Source organism: Dermacentor andersoni, chromosome 7, assembly GCF_023375885.2.
Source record: "Dermacentor andersoni chromosome 7, qqDerAnde1_hic_scaffold, whole genome shotgun sequence".
In the NCBI taxonomy this organism is placed as follows: domain Eukaryota; kingdom Metazoa; phylum Arthropoda; class Arachnida; order Ixodida; family Ixodidae; genus Dermacentor; species Dermacentor andersoni.
In genome coordinates, this window is record NC_092820.1 from 116,659,332 (window position 1) to 116,684,027 (window position 24,696).

Below are 24,696 nucleotides of genomic sequence, written 5' to 3' on the forward strand. Positions count from 1 at the left end.
TCGAAAACTATGATCATCATTGGCTCATACCCACGGAAGCAATGACTCAGGTCCCCGTAGGCAAGAAAAAGTTGCACTGGCTCATAGCGCCGTGCGTCGCAGCATATCACAGTGCATACCACAGTAATCAGTATATGACAGTGACACAAAGAACGTTTACAGAAGCATACTGTTTGTCTCGTCGCCATACCGTAGGTGGTGGTCATCTCAGAGCTTCGCTGTCCAACTACCTTCCCAGGTTGGAATGACTCCTGATGTCTTTCTTTTAATTTGTGGCGATCGTGTCGTGACAAATGAACCCAATAACACAAAATATCATGCCATTCCAACTTTGTTCATAACGTGGCCTTTATGTCAAACTTCGTTTTTTTTTTTCACCATTCCACAGAATGAACAAACTACGCAGCAGGGCACCGCCTCCATGTCTCTTATGGTCGTGTAGTGCATGATCAGGTCTTGAACTCGCACTGGCGGCGCTGGTGTGCTATAAGTTTTGTGTATTACAGAGAAAAAAAAAACAAAATTAACAATCACATATTACTTAGCAGTGTTATTACTTTAAACAAAATCTATTTAATATGTTTGACGAGACCCCATATAGAGAAAAATATTTACAATGGCATGTTCACTTAGGAGGCGACCGTGTGAGATAGGTATGTGCGTTTCATTCTTATGAGTTTGCAATATATAAGTGAACTTAGAATTCCTAACTGCTGGAACAACTTTCGAAAATTGGCAAAATTAGCTTACTTTGTCGTCGGTAGGCTTAGTCTTTAAAAGTACGTGCCAGAATAATTACTGCTTGTTGTATTTGTCCGGCAATGTACCATCTTCAACTATGACGGCCTGCAGTCAGTAAATATCTTAAATAATATATAAACCAAGAGCCCTTTCGGGCATTATTATCACCGCTTATTAAACATAGGTAAATGACACAGTAATAAATAAAAATAAAACATGCAATACCCTTGGGCTGCGGATTCTCACCGATCTCATACTAGCGCGCGACGCCGAATTTGAGGAACCAGGTAGGTATTAACGTGTCAACAGTAAACAGCTGCGTCTATGCCAGTATTTACGTTTCCCACGTCAATAAGGAAGTTGCCCTTACACTCCACAACCTGAACGGGCACCAGTTTCGAACAATAGAAATGCTATTTTAAACCGGAAGGTGCTCTGTAAAATTCTGGAATATTGATATTACAGTAGTATAGCTATTTCAGTTAGGAAATGCAAAAGTCGAGAACCATACTGGCGAAGATGTTTTGCAGGGTAATTTCCACATATGGTTTCTCGTCAATACAACCTCGCTTCAGGAACATGCCTGAATAGATGTTATTTAGAGTACAAATTCCAGTAAATCACAAGAGCAAGATACGTATTTGTCTGCGTTGTTGCAGATTCTTGAAAACCTATTTTGTGCAGTGCAAATGAAGAGGAGACAAAAGAAATACAGATACTTAAACGCACTGCCTTTCTTGCCACATTTTAAGAGCACGTGTGATGGATGTGGTAAGTAAGTAATGTGTCAATGTAACAATCAGTCTTTTGTCTGTGACGTATCTTAGAGAATTAAGGCCAAAATGCGACTGACGGCCATTAGCAAGCATACGGATGAAAACGTGGCTTGCAAAAAGTGGTTGCTTGCATCTGCGCTCCCAAGTTATTTTATAATAACCATGCGAAAGAAATATCAATTATTTTTATCGCCGTGGCCAAAGCTTCACTCTAAAGGCATCTTTCTTTTTTCCTCAGCCTTGCTTATGCCTAAACCGATATGCATTACACCTAACCTCGGCAAATCAGAAAGAGATTGTCCCAACCTCGGTGCGGGTTGCCCCTGAACGTTGAACTTAGGCCCATGTTCTAGAACAACGGACAATTCAAAGCATATTAGACTGCCCTGCCAACAAGAGAACACAGAAATTTGTGTATTTCTACAGCTGCCTCTTAGATGAGATGATTTCCAACTAACAGCCAATTAGCCAGAATGCAGCGAGACAATTGCTTCTTAGCGTCGTTCTGGCTGAATGAATGCGACACATCGCAGTAATTAGTCACGCCAATGTCCCTTCAGGCATGAGTTATGCGCAATGCCTTCTCCTAAAGTTTGTTTTTGGCTCCTTCATTGAGTCCAAGCATATTATACTTTTACGCGGAACTCTTGTTCGGCAGATATTCGAGCCTATTGCCAACACATCTTGAACTGCGGAAGCAACATCACATTTATTATTGTCTACTTTTATTTCAAGGTAATGCTTAGACCGCCGGCAATCAGGCAATGACTATGTTGAAGGCTTGTGGCTTTCACGGTCAATATGTCGTCTTTGTTCTGCAGGCGGCCGATAATTCTACCCGGACGAAACAATATCTTCAAGGGACGTCATATTCGAAATGTCGCAGTGCTTGGATAAGTTGGGGAAGGTTGGAGAATCGCTGCATCGTATTGTCAGGACAAGTGATGGAAGACAAAATTGGCTATCTCGCCTAAAGGACGAAGCACTGACGGCGACAGCAAAATTGGTCGTTGCGCTACAATTTCCTGGACATTGCTCTAACTATAGACGGGTCCGACATACGCCGGCGCTTCAAATTTTATGGCGCCCTTAAAAGGGTTAACACGCCGTATAGGGCCGTATGGCATCGCATGGTTGCCGCTAAATTGCCTGTAAAAAGCGGCGTAACATAATTACAACAATTTCAGGTTTGAGCACTGATAGTCTTTAGGCCTTTAAATCTACTCTTATAAGATTTAAGATTAAATGATTTCGCTGCTAACATGAGGATTTATAAAATTTGTTTAGGGACTGCCTTTCTCAATATTCTGAGTAATAATTTAATGAATGACACAAGACCTGTTAAGAGCAACTTTGGTGTTTGAATAGTCTATGAATGTAAGTAATGCAGAAATACGGGATCGATAAGCATATAGCATACATATACATTAGCATACGAAAAGCTCCACAGTGACACTGACACCAACGGCGAAAATTTGCTTCTAGTGTTCGTATGGATGCTATCACAATAAAATTGCTGCAGTTGATGCGACGCGCAATATTACGCCGCGCAACCCACGAGATTTGAGAAATCGAAAGATGTTTGCCGACTGGTGTGTGGGGCTTATATTTTGAAGTAGATTGCTGTGAGTCGTGGGGCGTGCAATTTAAAATCTACATGGCATTTCAGCTGTGATATCGTTGTTCGCAGTGCCCTCGTCGATGCTTCGCTAACCGCCTCATCCTCCATTGTGGGTATGTGGAAGCTTCAAGGGTCATCTTTATTCTCGTCTACCCCTCTTTTGTGCTGTTTTGATGAGCGTGCTCTATCAGTAATTGTACGCCAGTGCATCTCCATCTTCTCGAGAGCAACTTTTGTGCGATGCTCAAGTTGTCAACGCTGTCTGCACAGTATTGCTCGCCCTGACCACCTGAATACATTGAACGACCTCGGAGTCTCTCAGAGTCTGTTTGGAGCGCATTAACTTGCACAATTTACCCACCACTGTTGTCTTTGTTGGATCAAAAGAAATATCAACGTGATTGGCACACATGTTTGATTGATATCTCGAATTTTTTTTTTATTATTATTGTGAGAGCATTGTATGGACGCTCCGAGCAAATTTTCGCACTCGTAGTCACCGTCCCCATCGGCGTTGCCGAGGTGTTCCGCATATACCTAGGTATATGTATGTCGTGTGCTTATCCATGCCGTATATGCGGGTTATATTGTTTCAGTTTTCGAAAACCCAAGTTCCTCCTACCAGGTCTTACGTTCGTGACCAAACTATTCTACAGAGTTTTGAGAATGGCCACCTGCAAACATATGTCATGAAGTATAACGTTCACAACGCAGGTCTTTTTATCTGAAATGTTGTTATGTTATTAAAGTGCGAAATAATATCATTGCTCCAATCGAAATTTAATTTTCTTGGCAGGGCTATTCCTGCACTAACGCCCTACATGGCGTGTTAAAAAAAATTATGGGTGCCGCAAGTCCTTTCGCACCCTCATATGTCGCGTCAGCGTCAGTCGGACCCGCGTATAGCCAAAATACCGTTCCAAATGTTCATGCGCAACGATAAACACAGCCACTGAAGTTCGTGTTTCTCCCTTCAGGCCAATTTCTTTGATGAAGGGCGCGGCTGTGCGTCTCGTAGGTCTTCTTGTATGCACTGCCAGTTCTCTTGTCATTAGTTATGGCCTTCTGCTGTTCACACTCATGCAAACGTGTTCTGAGTGCTTAACTGCTCTCACAATAAAATATTGTCGTGAATTGATATCGTAGCTGCAAAAGCGCGGTTGATATCAACTGCTACCAAAATTTCTTGCAAGAAAAATAAAAACATGAGTTAAAGAGGGTGACAGTCAAAGGCAGAAAAAAAGATTCAGCAGTTACATTCGCTGCCTATTCCGAAGAAATATACACGATGCTATATTCGCAGTTATATAATATATGAAGATTGCGCAATATCTCCGTAAATGGCTACTTCTAGATGATACTAGGTCGATGAGAAACGCAAAAGAGATTTTAAAAACTGATCCCTTTTGTTAGGCGTCATTTAAGTCTTTGCCTAAATAATAAATGCCATCAATAGTCGGCGATTATACATACCGATACACAGCATTACTTTCATCAATATATATACAGCAATACGTACGCACAAACACAATTGAGATAGTGTAGGAAGTGCTTTTGTTCAAGCACGTTGTAATATCTGTTGTATTACGGCAACGAAGGTGCAGATAATTGCCCTCACTTCGAAAATTATTAACGTATTTCCTATGGGTAATTTTACTGGAACAAAATGATAGATTTCCTTTCGATTACGTAATCTCCAGGCTCTTCATTTTGCTTCTAGACGTATCTTGCTTGGGCGTAAAATAACCAACCCCGCCTGTTTCAATTATGTTATATATGGCCGCCACTGTTTTCTTCTAAATTGGTTTAACCCTTTAAAGTATGATCTCTTAATCCAGGTGAGCTGCAAAATAAAATAAAATATACTTTCGTAGTAAAATAGCACGCTACTTTCGCCAATTTCACATAGTCTCCCTGGTCTTCGGTTTACTTTGTATTATAGTAGGGATACACCAATGAATCGTGGTAAAAGAATGCGCTACTTTCATCAAATTCACATGGTCTCACTGGTGTTCGGGTTACTGTGTGTTATTGAAGGGATACACCGTCCGATTTCTCTGCAGTTTTTGACCTTGCGAAAGTAGGCATTTCTTTGAGGGGATGGCGATTTGCGACGAATCAACTACGATGACTCCCAGATACAGTATCATTACATATTTATAAGAGTCCTTCGCGCGAATCTTCGAATTCCAACGGCACTTACGTCGTTCACTTCGGTTTTTGGAAATCTAAGGATGATTTCGGCAGTTATTAAAGTATCGTTGACCCAAGTTCTTTTCCAGCCTTGCACATAAATACTGTTGATGTAAAGGAAAGGTGAAATACTTCAAGGCAGGGCACGCAGTATGAACTTCAAGTACGCTACGTTTGCTTGTGTGTGGGACAAACTTGGTCTTCTACTAGTGTAAGTGAGTGACAAACTGTATCTTCCTTTGCTTTTTTAGAGAACACAACGTCCCGTAAACTTTTGGCCATTTCTGTACATTTAAAACATGCACAATTTTCGAGCTGCAATATTAAGGTAATATAATGCGGTGAGAGCAAGTTGCACTGCAAACCGAAGCCAACACGAATAATTTCTAAGGTTTAACATGCCAACCGTGAAGAGTCAATCGCAATTGATATTTCGTATTAGAACGCCAATAAATCCCCAGTAATGTCTCTCGCCTCAACGCGGTTCTTATGACATCCAAGGGTGTCGGAGAAATTTCTTGGCACATTCGCAGCGCCCCATAGGAAGTGTTCCATGGTTTTAGTTTACTGACCTAATCCATTTGGCGTGTATTGCGTGACTAACAGTTCACTCATAACACTGCTGCTTCTGTGGTAGCCACAGATGTACAAACAAAAGCATACTACATGTAGCAGTTTCATTTACCAACACACCCGATAGTACCTCAGTGTCTCATTGAAAAGATTGATACATGCGGCAATCACGATGAAAAAAAGATGTGTGCTGACTTACGGCGGCATTTCTGCATGCAGTCCTCACAGCTTTCGAAGAAAGATCCTAATGTTGGGCACCTTCCTGCTGGCACTCGAGAGCAAGTCATGAAGTCTCCATCATTAAACCACATGTCAGCATTTTCCTCGCAGTTCCCTCTTTTTAGTCTCGCTCCACAGCTTCCTTTTCCCGGATGTGGCAGGGCTAAAAAATTGAGAAGCTTTTTATTCCTTTTTATTCACCCACAGTGTCACGAGACCTGTTATTCGGTAATTGAGTGTGCGTACAGGGCTGTTAAATTATCGCGTCGTATCTACTCTCCAGCTGTTATGAATTGCGGAGATGCCATTTTTAAATGTAAACGAGTCCTCATTTCTGAACACCCTCGCCCATATTTTCTTCCTGTTTTCCTGTCCCTTTCACAAATTTCTCTTAGGCTCATATTTTGCCACTAGTACTGCATAACATGCTGTGTTTATTTCCGTTCACTTTAATGATATTTGTTTTAGTACCATTCTCTAAAATTTCATTTCACTTTTACAATTTGTCGCTATTACTGTTAACGCCGCACGTTTCAGTGTGTTCTTTTCTTTGGTTATACGTTGTCACCCACTCCCCTCTGCAATGTCTCGGCGATTAAGGGTATCTAAAATAAATAAATAGAAATATAAAACATATAATGGACACATTTGTACACGACTGAAAGTCATTTGAAAGCACCCTACACGTGCATAGGTGCTTAACTATAGGTAGCCCTACCGGCCTTGCATTCTTGTGCTTAGCTGAACCGTCGCGTCTGGTTGTTTTGGACACGAGTTTATTGACAGGAATAGAGGATCTTACTTACGTGGGCGTGGCCGGTGTTTTGTTCCTCCCGTGGGTCTTTCGTGCTTTGGTACAGTGGGCCTAGGTGGTTTCAGCATGGGCGGTCTCGGGTTGTGTGGTCTGCTCGGCCTGTATGGCCGTCGGTTGCCCCCGGGTCGTCTAGGAGGCACCCTGCCGGTCTTCGTGTCATCTTCTTCTGATCCTGCACATTTGTTCCAATCGGGGAATAGCAAGCACTGGGCTTGAGTATGCCTGAAATTACGAGATCGTCGCGTTTAATACACCCTCACGCGCATGTGTTTTGCGTAATTGCGACAAGAGAGTGCAATCCGCTGTGTTCCGTTAATACTACAAGCGGAATGTGATACCTGTCCGCGGCAAATGTAATATTTCGAAGCGCTTAAATGTTTATTTGACTGCCATCCGTCTGTTTAGTGAGGTGGTGAAACCGTTTAGGTTTCAGCCCTATGTAATAGAACATTCGGATAAGATTTAATCTTACTGTAACAGCTATGTCTGGTTAAGACAAACTAAGAATCGACCCTAAATATGTAGATATTTTACCATATATCCTGATTGATTTAAAAAATGCGACGTGCGCTCACAAATACAACATAATGGGAGAAAATGCTTTTCTGTGTAAACCGCTTTAGTGAAGATAGAATTGCAGCGGCAGGAATGTTAGCACAGGGCTATTGTTTTGATTCCCGGGGGGGGGGGGGGGGAGGGCAGGGGGCTCCGACGCAGGCGAAATGGGCCGATCTGCATGTATAAAAAAGGCCGCAAAAGCCTGTGTGCATGCGCAAACTGGTCAACAAGAGAACGCGTGCAGTTGGATTACTCTGGCAGAGTATTTCACTATTTCGTGTTATCCGCTTGCACCACCATTTTCAATCTGTTAGCAAAACAGGCCGCACAAATATGGCCGCTATGAAGGCAGGGGAAAAATCATTCACACGGCACATTTGTGCAGATCTTTTTTTTTAGCTGGCCTGCGTAAGAAACGGCCGATTTGCTAAATTATTCAAGGAGATATTACAGTTGGGAGAGTCTTCTAATTAACTAGTCTTTAGAGGTATCTCTATGGCTTCACAGCACGTTTTGTCCACCTAGTAAAGACGCTCAGGGAAACTACGGGAAGGAGCTGATGTGCGACGTCATTGTGTACCTCAGCAAAAAATAAATCCCCCATTAGCAATTTTACACACTAGACGCAGCAGCTGCACATAGATGACCACTGCAGGCGCTTAGTCCTCTATCGACGAGAAAAGCTTATTAAATCAAAGAGTGTGGAAGTTTAAAACAGCTAAGTAAGGCAGAGCGAGTAAATTTATCTTTTTAAATGTATATCTTACGCGTACACGAAGAAACGCCTCATACTTTGCCGGCGAGTGTGGTTGTCCGCAGTACATCATCAAATCTACGCTACTATTACGGTGCTGTGAGGCTCACAGCTGGTCTGGCACATGTGACAACGTAGTTCTACCACGCTTACATACTTAGGCGTTAACTGCAACAGAACAGGCCCAATTGTAGGTATTTTTATTGCCATAACAATTCTGTATACACTCCTGGCACAATTTTTGCTCTAGCCATCGTCATCTCCATCGTCGTGGGTTTCCGTACAAATTCCAAGGCGCCATGGTTCGGTATTGCGCCATGCACGCTGTATGCTGTGGGAGGGGGTGGAGTGCGTGTTTTTTCCTCTAGCACGTCAGTGCCTGCGCAAGACTGTGTGTTATGTTCACCGCGTAGGTGACTCGTTATCTCTACCTGGCAGGAAAGTTGCGGCGGGTGCGAACGATCGGTGAAAAGGAATCGCTGATGGCTTTTCTGTGCTGCCTCCTTGCAAGCCTAGTGCTCGAGATCGCGTAAGTTCAAGTTTCGGGGGCATGTTAAAGCGAGACGCAGCAAGATGTGTTCGCTCCCAGGCCACGGCCTTCATCATGCCAACGTAAAGCGAGCGAGTGTTCGAGGTCACGAAGTGATATCTGTTCATGTTGTCCGCTGCATGCTTGACGCCGTGCTGATTAATTTAATTTGTAATCGAATGTTTACTGGAACATCTGTGGGCACCAAAACTGTGGATGTTTATTCGGGTAGCTCCTGAACAACTTGATATGGCTATCAGTGCTGGGCCTTTCGGATGAAACTGTGATGATCTTTTCTCGCTGTCGCAGTGTAGTGTCGGTGTTACACGCGTTGTCTCCAGATGCGTCATACCAGCAACAACCGCAAAGGTGCACAAATACGAACGTTTATCTTAATAATACCCTGCATGTAAACGAATTCGCATGGGCGCGGCGCGCAAAAAGGTAAGATATTCATAGCCTCTGTGATATTGTTGATTTGTTTCCTGATTAATGCGCTCCCGGAAGAAGCTTCGAATTTTCCTCTGGCAGACTGCTTAAGGAACATAGTTTGCCACCAATTATGTATTGTTCGCCATGTGTAAATATCTTTTTCTTTTTTTCCTGACATTCGAGATTTTTCCTGTAGTGTCTTATGCGCATATTTAGAAGCCAAAGAAACTGTATGTGCAGTCATATCAATAACAATATGGCCTTGCTTACTTCCACAATGCCTTAATTAAGGCGTTTTAGAGCAATAAAAACTAAAAATACTAACTCAATTTATGTTCAACGCAGGCAAACCATGAATATCCACCGTATTTTACAGGGAAATATTTTCTCTATCCTTACATAAATACTTGGCATATATTGTCACAGGTAACCCTGACAATTATTCATATTGACACGTGTACTTATCTTTATCGGGCAACCACGTCTCGCCACCAAACAAATGTAATAGCGCAGCGCGGGACGCGCCTGCATGCATCCGAAGTTTCTGGAAGGTTATCGATGCTTCTATCCGGCTGTCTGTTGTCGCCGAACCTTGTGTTATCAGATTTCATCGCGTGACGCGAATGGTGTAGAACTTTGTGGAAGGCACGCGGGTCCGAACGATTAGTCTGGAACATTCGACGACTGTTCTTTAAAAACCGACGCACTTGACTTGCTGATCAGATTTTCGACGATCGCCGACCGTGTTCGCCGCTATCGTTGTGCTATAAGTGTAGCCTGTTTTTGTGGGCACAGGTTCGCCCAATAAAAGCTAGTTTTGTATTCCACCGTATTGCTGTTTTCTTCACCGCCACTACCACGTGACAATATATTGCCTTCGGTGCTATTATACACAAACGTGCACTGGGTTCAGATATTATGATGGCGCGCATAATTGGAAGTCAATAAATAATCTGATGTCTTTCCATGCGACTCTGCAACAGGCTTGCGCAAGTGGAACTCTTACCAGTTCAGTTTTTGCAATATCTTAAAATGGATCCATGATTCTTCGGTGGCAAATACACTCGTCATAACTACTTCGTACCCACTGTTACTCAGTTAAGATTGAAAATCTTCCAACGTCGAAGGTGCTCAGAGCGAAGCTGCAATACGTCAAGCCCGTACATTCTGCCGAACTCCCTAGGAAAGATAAAATCACTGATACCAGAAGTTCACTGCCGTTCTCTTCACCATGAGGCCATCCACACACTTGAACCCTCCCCCCCCCCCACCCCCCTGCTTGAATGTCTTATTCGTAAGAACTTCTCAATTAAACACAAGAGCATGAGTGCGGCTCACCGCATTAGTGCTGTTCTTTTAAGAGAACCTATTCTAATGACCAATGCTATGACTACCACTTATCCCTCGTTTATTACCTGGTAACAAAGGCCCTGAAAGACAACACTGCATGCCATTTTTCATCCCATGATTTTTACACAGGCTATGCAATTGAGTCTCGGGCAGCTTCACATCTCTCAACATTACTCATCTCTTTCGACCCTCACCTTTTCTTCCGGGACGCCTGGAATTTCCCCCGTCGTCTTCCTCGCTTGAACCACGAGGCCGCGGTGGTCTGGGGCGTCTTCGGTGGCCCTTACCAGGCCTACTGCCGGGGCCCTTATGATGTCCTGCTCCTGCATCTGCATACCGAGTGTTAAACAGTGAACACTACCCTGACAAGTGCATCATTTAGCCTGGCGTCTAGGGTCGCGAGGCACTGATTCTGCGGCAAAAAGTCTGCACACCAATCGATCATTCTAACGGGAAGCTTTTGGCCCCATTTTGTAATGCGAATAAAGAAACGTGAGCAACTTGCGCTAGTGGTGCAAGGTTGGAGTCAACAGCGGAGCTTGTGATCACCAAACTTTTACGTGGCTTGCCTAAGTTGGGGCACTATAACGTAAAGCTGTTCCAAACCTTTCTATTCCAATTCTGCAATCAGCCCTCCGCGATTGGTCGAAAACGTCTTTGGACCATCCCCACTTCACCTGTCTGTCACGCGACGTCACGAAAACCGCGACAGCTCCCCACTGATACGACGTGCACACACTGATTGTGCATGATCGGATCCAACAAAAGAAAAATAGTAATTTCTGATTCAACGCCTTTTCACCATTAGACCTCGGCAATTGGTCCAAAGTTTTCAGAGTGTACCTACTTCAGCTGCCTGTCGCGCGATGTCACAAAACCGCGAAAGCAAACCGCGTCAAAATGACGCGCACGCGTTAAAAATTTATTAATATGCCGAAGAAAACTGAATTATTTTCTGAATAGCCGCAAGCTGCCCTGTTCCGAAAGGAATAAGAGGTAGCTGCCGCGGATCGCTCAGGCACTGGCTACTCACACCTTCTGGAGAGCATGGGTTTATTTGCGTACAATAAAACTTTTTGCGTAGCCGTACAGCGTGTTGAAGCATTTTCGGCACGTTTACGACATCGCTCTGCCAACGCTTCTTTACTGGGGATTCGTTTTAGCGGCATTCTTACCCTTTCGTTGCGTGCCATCTCGATTTTCGTTCATCCACCACAACCTATGTAAAGGAAAGCGGACCAATCGCACACGCTCGCAATACCCTCTTCATTTGCTTATCGAATTTCAGTGCACTGGCTCAGCCCATCGAATACCTCTCCACTTGAGCGTGCTGTTCGCTTCTTGTCAGCCAATTAAATCAGGCAAGCCGCTCAGTGTAGGCAACGTTATTCCTTTTGAAAGCAAACAAAAGTTACTTCCTATAAAGGAGAAGAGCGTTGGATTGGTCTGTTTATACAACCCTTCGAGTCACCGCCCGATGCTTGCGTCGGCGCTTACGCGAATTTGACGTCAGGAGATGGGAATAAAAGCATATTGGAATAATATTCCATTATATGGCCATTGCTTGTAGGTTTTACGAGGTTACACTAGGCTTGGCCAAGTTGTTGGTAAGCTTCGCTAAGTTGTTTCTAGGTTTCAGGAGGTTATGTTAGGTTTTTCCAAGTTATTTGTCTCGGCGGGTTTGATGCTTGATGTTTTCGAGCTTTCGCAGGCCGGGATCGCTTTCTCGGTGACGTCGAGCGTTAAGTTGCCGACTATCGCGTTCTATGGACTAAAACTCGGGATTCCGGACTGGCGTCGCCTCTTCTGAGACGCAGCTTCAACGCGGTGTCCCGGATTAGCTAGGCAGCGATGCATCTTGCTTGACAGTGTGGCGCCCTTCCTGGTAAGCCGCTTATCGTCGGGCGTCTGGACTTTCTTCGATGTCTCCGTGGCAGCAGTACGTACGCACAGAGTAGAGGAGGCGAGTGGTGCATCATAGCGCCAGCTGTTCCAAGCTTTTACTCGTCGCCTGTGACGTCAAGACTCTACCCTATGCACGTGGTGTGCGTGGAGATTACGTTGCTCGGAGCTCTCGCAGTTGGTCGCAAGGCGACGCGAGGCAGCGCACAGCTGGGCTGAGTTTTCTGGTAACGCTCAACAGCGAAAATAAAGCTTAAACAGCTCTCCTGCTTAAAATAATTCTTTCCATTTTATCGGCTGCGATGTTTACTTGCCAGTGTAATCAATAAGCAAATATTCTCCCTTCCAACCTGTCATACTGTTTATTTATTGCAACCGCACACCACCCAAAGGGGTCTGAAATATTTACTCCGATGTTTTAGTGCCCCGAGCATCGAGTGACACTCTCCTTTTTTGCTCAGAACAGCCGGTTCACCTCCTGAGACGACCGGGCAGCAAATTCAAAATTAAGCAGAAGAAGCTAGTACAGTATTGCTTTAATCATTGGTTTAATTATAGATATGATATGAGAGCATCAATTTAATAAATATTTGAGTTACTGAAGTTTGTCGAATCATTAGTATCAATCAGAAATCACCAAGACGACCGGCGATGAAATCCCAAATAAATCAGAAGAAGGTTGAAAAAATAGTAGAGCACAAAGTTTATGGGTTTCATTGTAGATATATTATCAGAGGATCACTTGAGTTACAAGTCGAATTACTGAAATGTCTGGCATAGTGGCTCAGACGCACGTGAAATGTGGTGACCTTGCACGTATAAGAAAGGCAGCAAAAGCCTGTGTGCATGCCCAAACTGGTCAATAACAGAACACGCGTAGTTGGACTGGCCTGGCAGAGTATTTCACCATTTCCGATTGTCCGCTTGCATCAGCATTTTCAATCTGCTAGCAAAATAGATCGCCCTTCCATGGCCGCTATGACGGAAGGGGAAAAGTCTGTTAAGAGTTTGACTGGCATATTTGTGAAGATATTTGTTTAGCTAGCCTGCGTAACAAACTGCCGATTTAGTAAATTATTCACGGAGATGTTGGAGTGGAGATATTGTAGTAAATAACTAGTCTTTGGGGGCACTTCTTTGCTTTCACAGCATTCACAGCACGTTTTGCCAACCTAGAAAAGACGCTAGGGGAAACTACGGGAATGAGCTCATGCACGACGTCATAGTGTACCTGTGCGAGAAATTAAACACGCATTAGCAATGTTACACGCGAGACGCAGCAGCAGCGCATAGATGACCACCGCGGGCGCTTAGACCTCTATCGACGAGAAAAGCTTATCTAATCAAACATTGTGTAACTTGAGAACGCCAGCGTAAGACAGAGAAAATAAATTTACCATTTTTCAATATATATCTCACGCGTGCAAGAAGAAACTCCTTACCCTTTGCCGGCGAATGTGGTCGTCCGTAGTGCATCATGAAACCTACGCTACTATTACGTTGCTATAAGGCCACACCTGCTCTGGCACATGTGACAACGTAGTTCTACCCCGCGCACATACTTAGGCGTTGATTGCAGCAAGACGCTCAGAATCGTAGTTATTTTTATTGCCAAGCAAACCAACTTAAACTTGATAACTGTCTAAAGGCGTTAAGCGGATGGTGCAACAAATGGACTATGGGAATAAGTTATTGTAAATCAACATGTACACATATTACCACACAAAAAAGGGGCCGCCTTTTGTTTACATATTCTATTGGTGACAAGTGTGTGATGAATACTAGTCATATTAAATACCTGGGAATAACGATAACAGAAAACTTATCGTGGAGCATACGTATAAATAATCTTTGTTAAAAGGCATACGGAAGGTTATTTTTCCTGCGAAAAACATTGGGGGTGCTACATGCGATGTACAACTCACCGCTTACAAAACTTTTGTAAGGTCACATATTGAGTACGCGTCAGAGGTATGGAGCCCTCACCAAAGTTATTTGAAGAAACAACTAGAGAAAATTCAGAAGTACGCGGTGCGCTTTATATGCTCCCTATATGCTCCGTTTTTCTAAACTGGACCTGCTAGAAACGCGTAGACAGAACAGTCGATTGAAATTATTATTCCAAATACTCCAAAGCCAAATAAATATTAGGAAGGAAACATACATACTGGCTCCTGGCAAGCAGAGCTCCATAACTAACAATAATCGATCTATCACAGCTGATACCACTGACAGAGATACATTCAGGTACTCCTTCTTCCCCAACGTAATTTAAATGTGGAACAAGTTACGGATGTGTGTACTGGAACATACGGAACTCTTGTCAATTCAAACGAACTCTGGATGACTATCTGTGCGAGTGGGCTGCTTAATTTCGATGTATTCTGTGTTTGTGATTATTCCACATGTTCTTTTCTTTTATATTTTTTCATAACCCTCTCTGTAAGGACCCTCGCAAGGGGGTTGAGAGTATCGCTAAATAAAATAAATAAATAATAATTATATATACACTCCTGGCACAACTTTGTTGCCGCAGCCGTCGGCATCACCATCGCCGGTGGGTTCCGTACAAAGTTTATCGCGCCATGGTTCCGTATTGCGCCTGGCACCCTGTATGCTATGGGAAGGGGTTGAGTGCAGGTGTTTTTCCTCTAGCACGTCCGTGCCTGCGCAAGGCTGTGTGTTTCCTTCACCGCGTAGGTGGCTGATGCTCTCTGCTTGGCATGAAATCTGCGGCGGGTGTGAACGATGGGTGCGAAGGAATCGCTGATGGCTTTACTATGCTGCCTTCTTCCATGCACTTAGTGCTCGAGATCGCGTAAGCTGAATTTTCGGGGCGCGTGTTGAAGCGTGATGCAGCAAGATGTGTTGGCTCCCCAGGCCCTTCATCGTACCCACGTAGAGCGAGCCAGTGTTCGCGATAGAGTGATATGTGTTCTTGTTTCCTCTGCGCGCGTGAGGCCGTGCTTGTATATTTATTGCGATTTAACGTTTGCTGCAACTTATATGGCCACTAAAACTACACAGAAATATTCGGGTAGTTGCCTAATAATTGATATGGCTATCACTGTTTTGCCTTTAAGTTGAAATTGTGATTATATTTCCTCGCTGTCGCAATGTAGCGTCCGTTGTGTGCCAGTTCTCCCCAGATGCATCATACCAGCACACGATCGCTAAGGTCCTCCAATGCAAGCGTGTATCTTTATAATACCGTGTTTGTAAGCACATTCGCATAGACTCGACTCTGCGCAGAAAAGATATTAATAGCCTCTGTTCATTAGTCTCCTAAAGCCAACCTAGAAAAAGCTTTGCATTTTCCTCTGAAAGGCGGCTTTTGGGGCATGCAGTGTGCTGCGACTTATGGAACATTCGTCAAGGGAGAAATAATTTTTCCTTGGCAGCCATTCGCGCCCTTATCCATAGGATCCTCTAGAACATGCAATAAAGTTATTTAGAAGCCAAACAAGGTCCGTGTACAATCATATCAATAGCAATATGGCCTTGCTTACTTCAGCAAAGCCTTAATTCAGGGTTCTTAGAGCAATACATGCTTGAAACAAACGCTTTCTTATTTCTGTTCAACACAGGTCAGGGATGGATATGCACAGCGTTTCGCACAGAAATATTATCTGTATCCTTACATAAGTAGTTAGCATTTATAGTCGTAGGTAACCTTACATCTTCTTCATATAATGCTTATGATGCTCTTCTATTCAAACGTGCACACGGTTCAGATATTATGATGGCTCGCATAATTGAACGTCAATAAACTATCGCTTGTCTTTCCATTCAACGCAATAGGCTTGCGCAAGTGGAACTGTTACCTGTCCGATTTTCACAGTATATTAAAGTGGATCCAAGCTAGTGCAGTTGCCAATATACTCCTCATTACTACTTCTAGCCACTGTCACTAAGTTAAAATTTGAAATCTTCCAAGGTCGAAGGCGGTCAGTGAGAAGCTGCAGTACGTCAGGTCCATAAATTCTACCCAACTTCCTAGCAAAGATAAAATCAGTGGTACCAACAGGTCAACGCCTTTCTGTGCACCGCGAGGCCATGCACACGTCTATACCCCCCTCACCCCCTCATTTGGATGAGGGGGTGAGGGGGGTATTGTTCAACTTCTCAGTTGAACACAAGAGCACGAGTAAAGCTCACGGCATTAGTGCTCTCCTTTTAAGAGAAACTATTCTAATGACCAATGCTATGACTACCACCAATTCATTGTTTATTACCTCGTAACAAGGGCCCTGAAAGACTGAACATTGTAAGCTATTGTTCTTCGCACAATTTTTACAGAGGCTATGCGACTGAGACTCGGGTAGCTTCACATCTCTCAATTAATATTATTAATCCCTTTTGACCCTCACCATGTCTTCCGGGACGCCTGGAACTTCCACCGTCGTTTTCTTCGCTTGAACCACGTGGTCGCGACGGCCTGGGTCGCCCTGCGTGGCCCTTAACAGGCCCACCGTCGGGCTTCCCCGCAGGTTGCCCTGCTCCTGCGTCTGCATGCCAGGTGTCAAGCAGTAAGCTTACCCTAACAAGTGCGTCAATATAACACAGCAGAGTGCGGGTGTAGGCCACTTGGTTATTCATGATTTTGGGAAGTTACCACAAGCAAAACGCTAGACTTGAAGAAAGGGACGACACGAAGCGGTAAATCATCATGCAACAAGCATCAGTTAGTCTGGCGTCTAGTTTTGCGCGGCACTGATTCTGCAACAAAACGTCTGCGCACCAATCGGTCATTCTACCGTGAACCGCATGACACTATTTTGTAATGCTAATAAAAAAAAAATTAATTCTTCCCATTTTATCAATTGTTCTGTTGACGTGCCTGTGCGCTCAATAAGCAAATATTCTCGCTCCCAACCAGTCTCACTGTTTATTTATTGCAAAGGCACACCGCCCGAAGGGGTTTGAAAGATTTACAGCAATGGCTTTCAGTTGCATGAGTATGGAGTGACACTTATGTTTCTTGCGCAGCACCTCCGGTTCACCTCTTGAGATGACTGGGCAGGAAATTCAAAAGAAATCAGAAGAAATAGAAAAAAAACAGTACAGTACAAATTTTGTACGGTACTGTTTTTGTGTGTAAGAAATAACGCCCCCCACACCAAAGCCACACAAGCAATTGAAACTGGGCTTACTTTTGCAAGCATCGGTGCATTCTTGCTCGGTGTCAAAATTATTTCCACTCTCTGGACAATCTCCGTACATAAAATTCATACATTTTCCTTCAGTTCTACTATAATACCAGTGATCGATTGGACTTTCGCAATCATCACCCTCTTTTGGCATCGCTAAGCAGCCTCGGCTCGATGCCGCTGCTTTACCTGGAACAAAAAAGGAAATCGTTTTTTTTTTTTACGGAAGCAATATTTTTACAGAGCAATGTTTACTCAGTGGTAAATTGATTTGAAAAATTCCTTTTCAGTCTAGATTGTTGGGCACTCGTACGCAATCTGGTAGCCAGCGTTGTTCCATAAACTTGTGTGTTCTGTGATGGAGCTGACTGAGGCTTGCCTGTCAACTTTCTAACGCACTAAATTAAATCTCGCCCATAATAAAAAAAGAAACACGAGAACATATCAGCAATGAACAAAGATAAACCGTGATGAATTTAACCGGTGAACCGAATTTAAACTTCAAAAGAGATTGTTCATTTTGCGCCAAAGGTGAAGTTACGAGCATTTTGGTCGGGCTCCGTAGTGCCTTAGAGAGCCAGTTGAGTCGCGACGCACTCAGCCTCAGGAATGTGAGTGGAAGAGTTCGCAGCGTGCTTCGCGAACCTGCGAATGCGTTCTTCTTCGCGCTGGCGTGTCTCTCGCCAGACCCAAGCGAGATTCGCCCGTCGACGTCGTTGCCTTGTTGCCCGTCGTGGCCCGACGTCGCTTGGCGCAGCACTTTTCTTTGGTGCCATCGCAAGCAAGGAAGCAGGCGGCGCGTAAGCTCTGCTGATGAATGTTGAAGCTGCACTTCGTAGGCGACGAGGCGTCACAGCCTGATCGGCCGCGAAAGTCAACCCATCTGTGGAAACTGGGCCGTCACCTCAGCAGAAGGCCTGCACCGTCTATACCAGGCTACACGCCATTAGAACCTCGGCTGGGCTGAGGCTGCCGAAGCGGTCACAGACTGCGCTTGCTAGTGTCATGATGCTGTACTTCGTTTCAGCGCTCCGAGGTGGCGGCGGCATCCCTGTCAAGGTGGAGCATATGTTACGCATTCGCGCCGACGCCGCATCTGTTAAAGGAAGTTGATGGTATTTGTTCTGCCTTCATGCCTTCGTGAGTCACTTTCTGTGTTATTGAAAATCATGTTCTCCGGATTTGCTTTGACCATATTCAGTCAACTCGCTGCTCACAGAAACATATTTTGTACCTAGTCTGTTCTACTCGCTCGTTATGTAGGTCATGATGCAGTAGTCAGGTGATATTTCCATCATTGTTACCTTGGCGCCACAACAACTGACATGTTTACATGTGTGCTTGTTTATCTTCCTCAGGTGACTGCCTTTCACCGACCAAGAAATACTAAACGTTATCGCTGGGCTCACGTTGCAACTGCGAGTATGGGAAGCTTTTGTAATGTTATCGATTGTTCTATCCGTTGTCTGTTGTGACCAAAGCTTGTGTAATCTGACTGCATGCATAAGGTGAAGTCTGTAGTGCGCTCCGGAAGGCACGCGGGCACCAGTGATTATGCTGGAACCTTCAACGAGTTATATAATAGCCGACGCACTTGACCCGCTGATTAGATTTTCGAAGATCACCGGCTGTGCTTGAAGTTATCGTTGTACTTTGACTATAGCCTATTATTGTGACCATAGGTTAACCCAATAAGGAGTCATTTTTAAAAAAATTATGGGGTTTTACGTGCCAAAACCACTTTCTGATTATGAGGCACGCCGTAGTGGAGGACTCCGGAAATTTCTACAACCTGGGGTTCTTTAACGTGCACCTAAATCTAAGTACGCGGGTGTTTTCGCATTTCGCCCCCAGGAGTCATTTTTGTGACTGAGAGTTTTGCTACTATGATATTCACTGTCACTGCAGTCACTGCAACGTGGCATTATCGCAGGCTTCTCTTGTTTAACGTCACGAAGGCCCTGCATTACGCTTCTCTGTTTTGATTCCTCCCTCCTGCCATGCTGCTGCAGCAGGCAAAGGTGCCTACCACTTCGATCAATTGCATTAGCTTGAGCCTGGTTTCTCTTTGCAGGAGCTTTCTGGACTGCTACCCGTTTTGCGATTTGTGTATCTCGCACACGAATTCTCTCATCCTCTATTTGTTTAAGACTTTGCTCCTTGCTGAGCTTCTGCGCTCTACCCGCAGAAATAATGATGTCCCTAACCATTCCTAAGGTACAAAAATTCATGACCGACAGAAAGAAATTCCTGGAAGGCTCGCCAATTGTAATGAACTTAGGCAGACTGCAGACAGATACACGTTGCATGCTTAAAACAAACACTTATCATAGGAATGACCGACAGCCCAACCAGTGACCACTGCAGCCATGAAGAATCAATTGGCCATATTTTGTGTGCCTGCCCGCAGTACAGTACACAGAGGGCATGCCTTCGCCACAAACTTGACCAACTGGACGACCAAGCGCTATCCGAAAAAAGAATTCTACAACATCGAAAGGACCTACCGTCACAGAAGAAGGCCGTGCAAGCGCTATTGCGCTTTTTGCGATCTACCGGCCTGTGTGAACGACTTTAACTGGAACGCCTTTTGTGCGTGTGTGCCTCATGTGTGCGTGTTGTTTTTTTCCTTTTTTTCTGCGTTTTCCTCTCTGTCATCTTTCTAACCCCTATCCCCCATCCCCAGTGTAGGGTAGCAAACCGGAGACTCATATCTGGTTAACCTCCCTGCCTTTCCTCTTCATTCTCTCTCTCTCTCTCTCTCTTATCATGGAAAAACAAGCATCAAATGAAACATATTTTAAGAAACAGGGCACGCGCTTTGATAACACTGAGAACTAGACAGTATATACATTACTACTTCAAAATTATTCCAGACCGTGACGGCCTTGTTCAGTTGCCATGGCTCGGAGGATTCACCGTGGTGCAGGATAGGTCAGGTGAACAGCTGGCTATCATGGTATAAGACGGGTCCCGACAAATAGGTGGCCACCGTAGCCTAAGACAGGGTTTGCTGTATGGGTTACCAGCGTTGCACAAGGCGGCGCTTGTGAATGACGATCTGGTCAAGCTTGAACTGTATTTCTTTGCGCAGCGTGGGGAAGGGATTGTAGTGGCGACATGCCCGGGTACGCGGTGCACGGTCGCAGCACTCTTGGGCGAAGGCAGGCCAGTGCGTTTTCGATGGACCAATCTCTGGGCCGGGACTTCTGCGCCACCGAATGTCGTCTCCATAGGGCGGCTGGAGAACTTTCCTCACTAAACATAGCCAAGTCACCCACTGGCAGCTCACCATACTAACGCTTTCTTCTTCCTCTTCCTCATTCCTACGGTCTCGAGCCGGGAGTTTCGAGTTCAACTTTTGCACGTCTCGAGGATCACTTCTCTTCTTCTTTGTCACACTCTTCCTTCACCTAAATCCGTGCACAAACTCCTGACACCCGGTGAAACAGCTTTCGGAGGCCGCAGAAATGCAGATATAAACATTTTGCAGTAGAGCCAGCATGAGTTGCCTGCGACAGCCATGCAAAGATTCCATCACGAGGTCACGTGCGGTGCGCAGCTAAGAACAGTCACAAGAATGTCACTGTGAAGCCAGTGACAAGAGCGAATCAGACGGTCCGTGGCAGGTGCCGCAGATAGGCAGTGAATGCGCGGAACAGAGGAAGGTGGTACAGCGATGCTCCGTCGTATTCTATGCAGTGCTTTATAACACCACAGGACATTTTTCTTTTCAGCTGCATTCTTATAAGTGCGTCAACTTGATTATGCGTCAACATTTTTTTCCTGAACAAGAAATGAGTTTGTTTGGACACGCATAGTTGCTTTGGTTTCCTCATTCCAATCTGAAAGAAAAGAATGGGTTTGCGCATACGTCTGCAGGAACAGAAATGCACAATTACTTTAAAAAAATCGCCAAGCTACAAGAAAGCTGAGATGCGATGAGAGGAATCGCTGGAAAGCATGAGTGGTTTAGGTATGAGCATGCCCTTGTGAACACAGCACTGAGACGTCCACAAGCACCTTTTACATACCGACGAAGACAACTCTAAGAAAACTGCACAGATTCAAATAGCGATTTTTTTCTTATAGGTTGCAATGAGAGCTAAGGATAGCTTTCCAGGCAGGCTGTGGTGGTGGTCATAGGTTGTTAATTGAACTTAGCACCACCGAAAAGTGATGTCATGGCGAAGGAAGAAGTTACTCTACACATATCTACTGATTTGCGATATAGGCAACTTGACACGTTTCATCTACTTGGTGAGGAAGAAATACTTTCGTACATCCCAGATATGAGCACAATCGTCATGCCAGTTTCCCGCAGCCACAATTCGTCAGGACGGACTCTTCAGTTGACCAATAAAATAGTGGATTTAGCTGGCCAGGTGGTGTGACTTTCATAGGAAATGCGCATTTGACGCGGTCCTGTAGCTCGAGAAGAAAACCGGATACGAGCTATTCACAACACGCTTACCATTGCTTACGTCAACTAAGTTTGCTTAAAAGTATTATCCGAAATTTAATCTAGAATGCTTGAAGAATGCGAGCGGTTTGTTACGGCGTCGCTGACGGGAATACCTAGTATTTTTTTTTTCAAAAAGAGCCATTGAGGCGTGCATGTTTTCCTCGCCAACTATCCAGCACAGTCATTTGCACATGCCCCCCTTTTAAAGTGAGTATTAATGTGTTGCAAAATACGAACGTAGCCACATTTTTGGTGACGTATTTCCGAGTATAATTTTCATGCGCAAAAGTATGTTGCACCATGATGCACGTACGATTAAAATGGGAATAACTGTGAGGCGATTAACGTCAAAAATAATTAAGTTGTCGTACAGTTCAAATGTCATAAAAATAGTTTACATCTATAGTTATCGTTATAACTTACCATCGCACGGTACAAAGCGAACGATAATGTAGTATGTGAGGAAAGGAACGAAGAAGGTCCTCATCGCTGCCCAATGGTCTTTCGCATCTCTTTCAACAGGAGCAACCTCAGTATACTGTCAACTTCATGTGTTCTAGTACAGTGTGCCAATATACACTTGAAAAGTTCGTACAGTCGTTACGAAACCCTGAACAAAGAACTTGAGACATTGTCTCACCAGATGCAACCATGACAATAGAACGAATAATGCGCTGTTCCATTTAATAAAGAATGAAAGAGACATTCATCATTTCAAGAAGTCTTTCTTGTCATGAATTCGGGCGCTTGAGTAGCATACAAACTTAGAAAATCGAAAGATGTTATCGAAAAGTAGACCTTGAACAAGCATTGAGAACATACGCAGTGAGGGAAAAAAATTCAGTACCAAGATTTAATCTCGCGTCATCAAACTCCCAGCTCATCTAGAGGCACAGCGAACAGCGCGTGACTTGAGTGGCCACTGTCGAGCGAGAAAGAAGGTGCACTATTCCTTCTTGCAACGTGCATGACCACGGTCAGAACTTCGCCGCACGCATCACGCTAAAGCAAATGTTGATTCCAGTGCACGTCTCCTATTGTTCTAAGTTGTGTGCCATCTTCCTGGGCTACCCCTCCCGAGAGCATTAGAATTTTTTTAAGTCAAAATAGATCGAAAAATTGGAAGACACTGAAACTTCGCCTTTCAGAGTGGAACGCAGTAGAATTCAAAGGTCCTTGACCACTTCTCACGCTTCTGGGCAACTGCAGCCAATGTAAGCGTATTGTTTACCGGAAAACGCTGGCTGTGCAATCTATGCACGACGGCAAACTTTCTAGTAGAAGCGCAGCCTCTTACGTGGGCCGACTTTTTGTTGTTAGCTCGCTAATAACAAAAATTGCGCGCGCAAATCGTGCAGGCCACAGAGCCGTGCGTCCGGTTTCTTGCTACACCTCCAGATGGCGCTTGCCTGCGTCTCATAACGACCCACGCAAGGGGGCGCGCTTCTGCTACAAATCTTGCCTTCGTGCATAGCACTCGCCACCAGCGTTTCCGGTTAAACATTACGGTTGAAAAGCTACAGTTGCCGGGAAGCGTGAGAAGCAATCAGGAATCTTTGAATGTAACCGCGTTCCACTATTATGGTACCTTTGACTGGTCGCCTCCATCCGCCGAAGCAGAATCGGGCAGATCCGGCATCCCACGAGTTCACAGAGAGAGGACAAGCGCGCTAGCCGAACATGTGACTTGCTCTGGGAGTAGTAAATGAGAGACGCATAACCACGATACCGTCAACGTCCGATGTTTCGTCTATCCAAAGCTCCCGGTGTAGCTGGTAAAACCATCAGACGCACCCGTGGGACAAGCGTTCGTCGAGACGTCCGCATGCAGTGGCCTAGGTTGTCTAGGTTACAGTGGACCATCGCCAACAGCGGCGACGCTCGGCTCTGATGACGTTGCGGGAAACGCTTCAATGTCGACGACTGCTCCGATGACCGGGCTAGGAGCGTCTTAGACGCTCGAAGAATGAAATAAGAGAGTGTGATTGTGAAGAGTAAGAGGCGCTAGTGATCGAAAAGTACCAGCGAAACGCAAGGCGGGTACCCTCTTTTGACCAGCCAAGAGAACATCGCTCGCGAAAGCGTTTAGAGCGCTTCCAAATGGCCAGCCGAAGATGCCGCTAAAGCGAAAGTTTAAGCGTCCTGCCAACTTTTGTTGTGGACTGTTACATGCAAGCGTAACCGCCCAGCTCGTGAAATCGGCGGTGCTTGTGTGAAGCGGCGAAGCAAGCAAACGAGAAAAGCGCCGGGGTCTCCGTGCTGGCTCCAGTCTGTCTGCAAATTTCGTCTACAGATTTATTAGCAACATGGCCCACGGCAGCACAGAAATTGGAACATAAAAATCATTAAGCGTCCTTCATACTATTTAAGCTAACGTTAGGAAACACAAACTCTGATACGCATATGCCTAGATACGCTAGTGAAATGTTGGCTATTATTGAATACAAAAAAATATGAGGAACCAACCCCACTTACTATTGAAAAATACGTTAAGCATGCATTGAGTGGTGGTAATTTGCGGCATTATATTGCACTCTCTTAGGGGGGAGGGGGGTTCTACCTTACCACCGTGCCATACCCGTACGCGGAAGCCAACCGGTACTTCGAGCGCTCCTCAAC

General features: G+C 44.8%; 1 protein-coding gene across 1 annotated transcript; it reads right to left on the bottom strand.

Annotated features, from left to right (window-relative positions):
* Positions 1-323: 323 nt before the first annotated feature.
* Positions 324-22,642, bottom strand: LOC126533953 (uncharacterized). Its single transcript, XM_050181164.3, has 7 exons — positions 22,501-22,642; positions 17,616-17,801; positions 16,833-16,970; positions 10,755-10,889; positions 6,930-7,109; positions 6,104-6,286; positions 324-484 (listed from the first exon to the last, which is right to left on the bottom strand). The coding sequence occupies exons 1-7, from the start codon at positions 22,562-22,564 to the stop codon at positions 450-452; spliced, it is 921 nt and encodes a 306-aa protein (XP_050037121.2). The 5' UTR covers positions 22,565-22,642; the 3' UTR covers positions 324-449.
* Between the last annotated feature and the right edge of the window lie 2,054 nt (positions 22,643-24,696).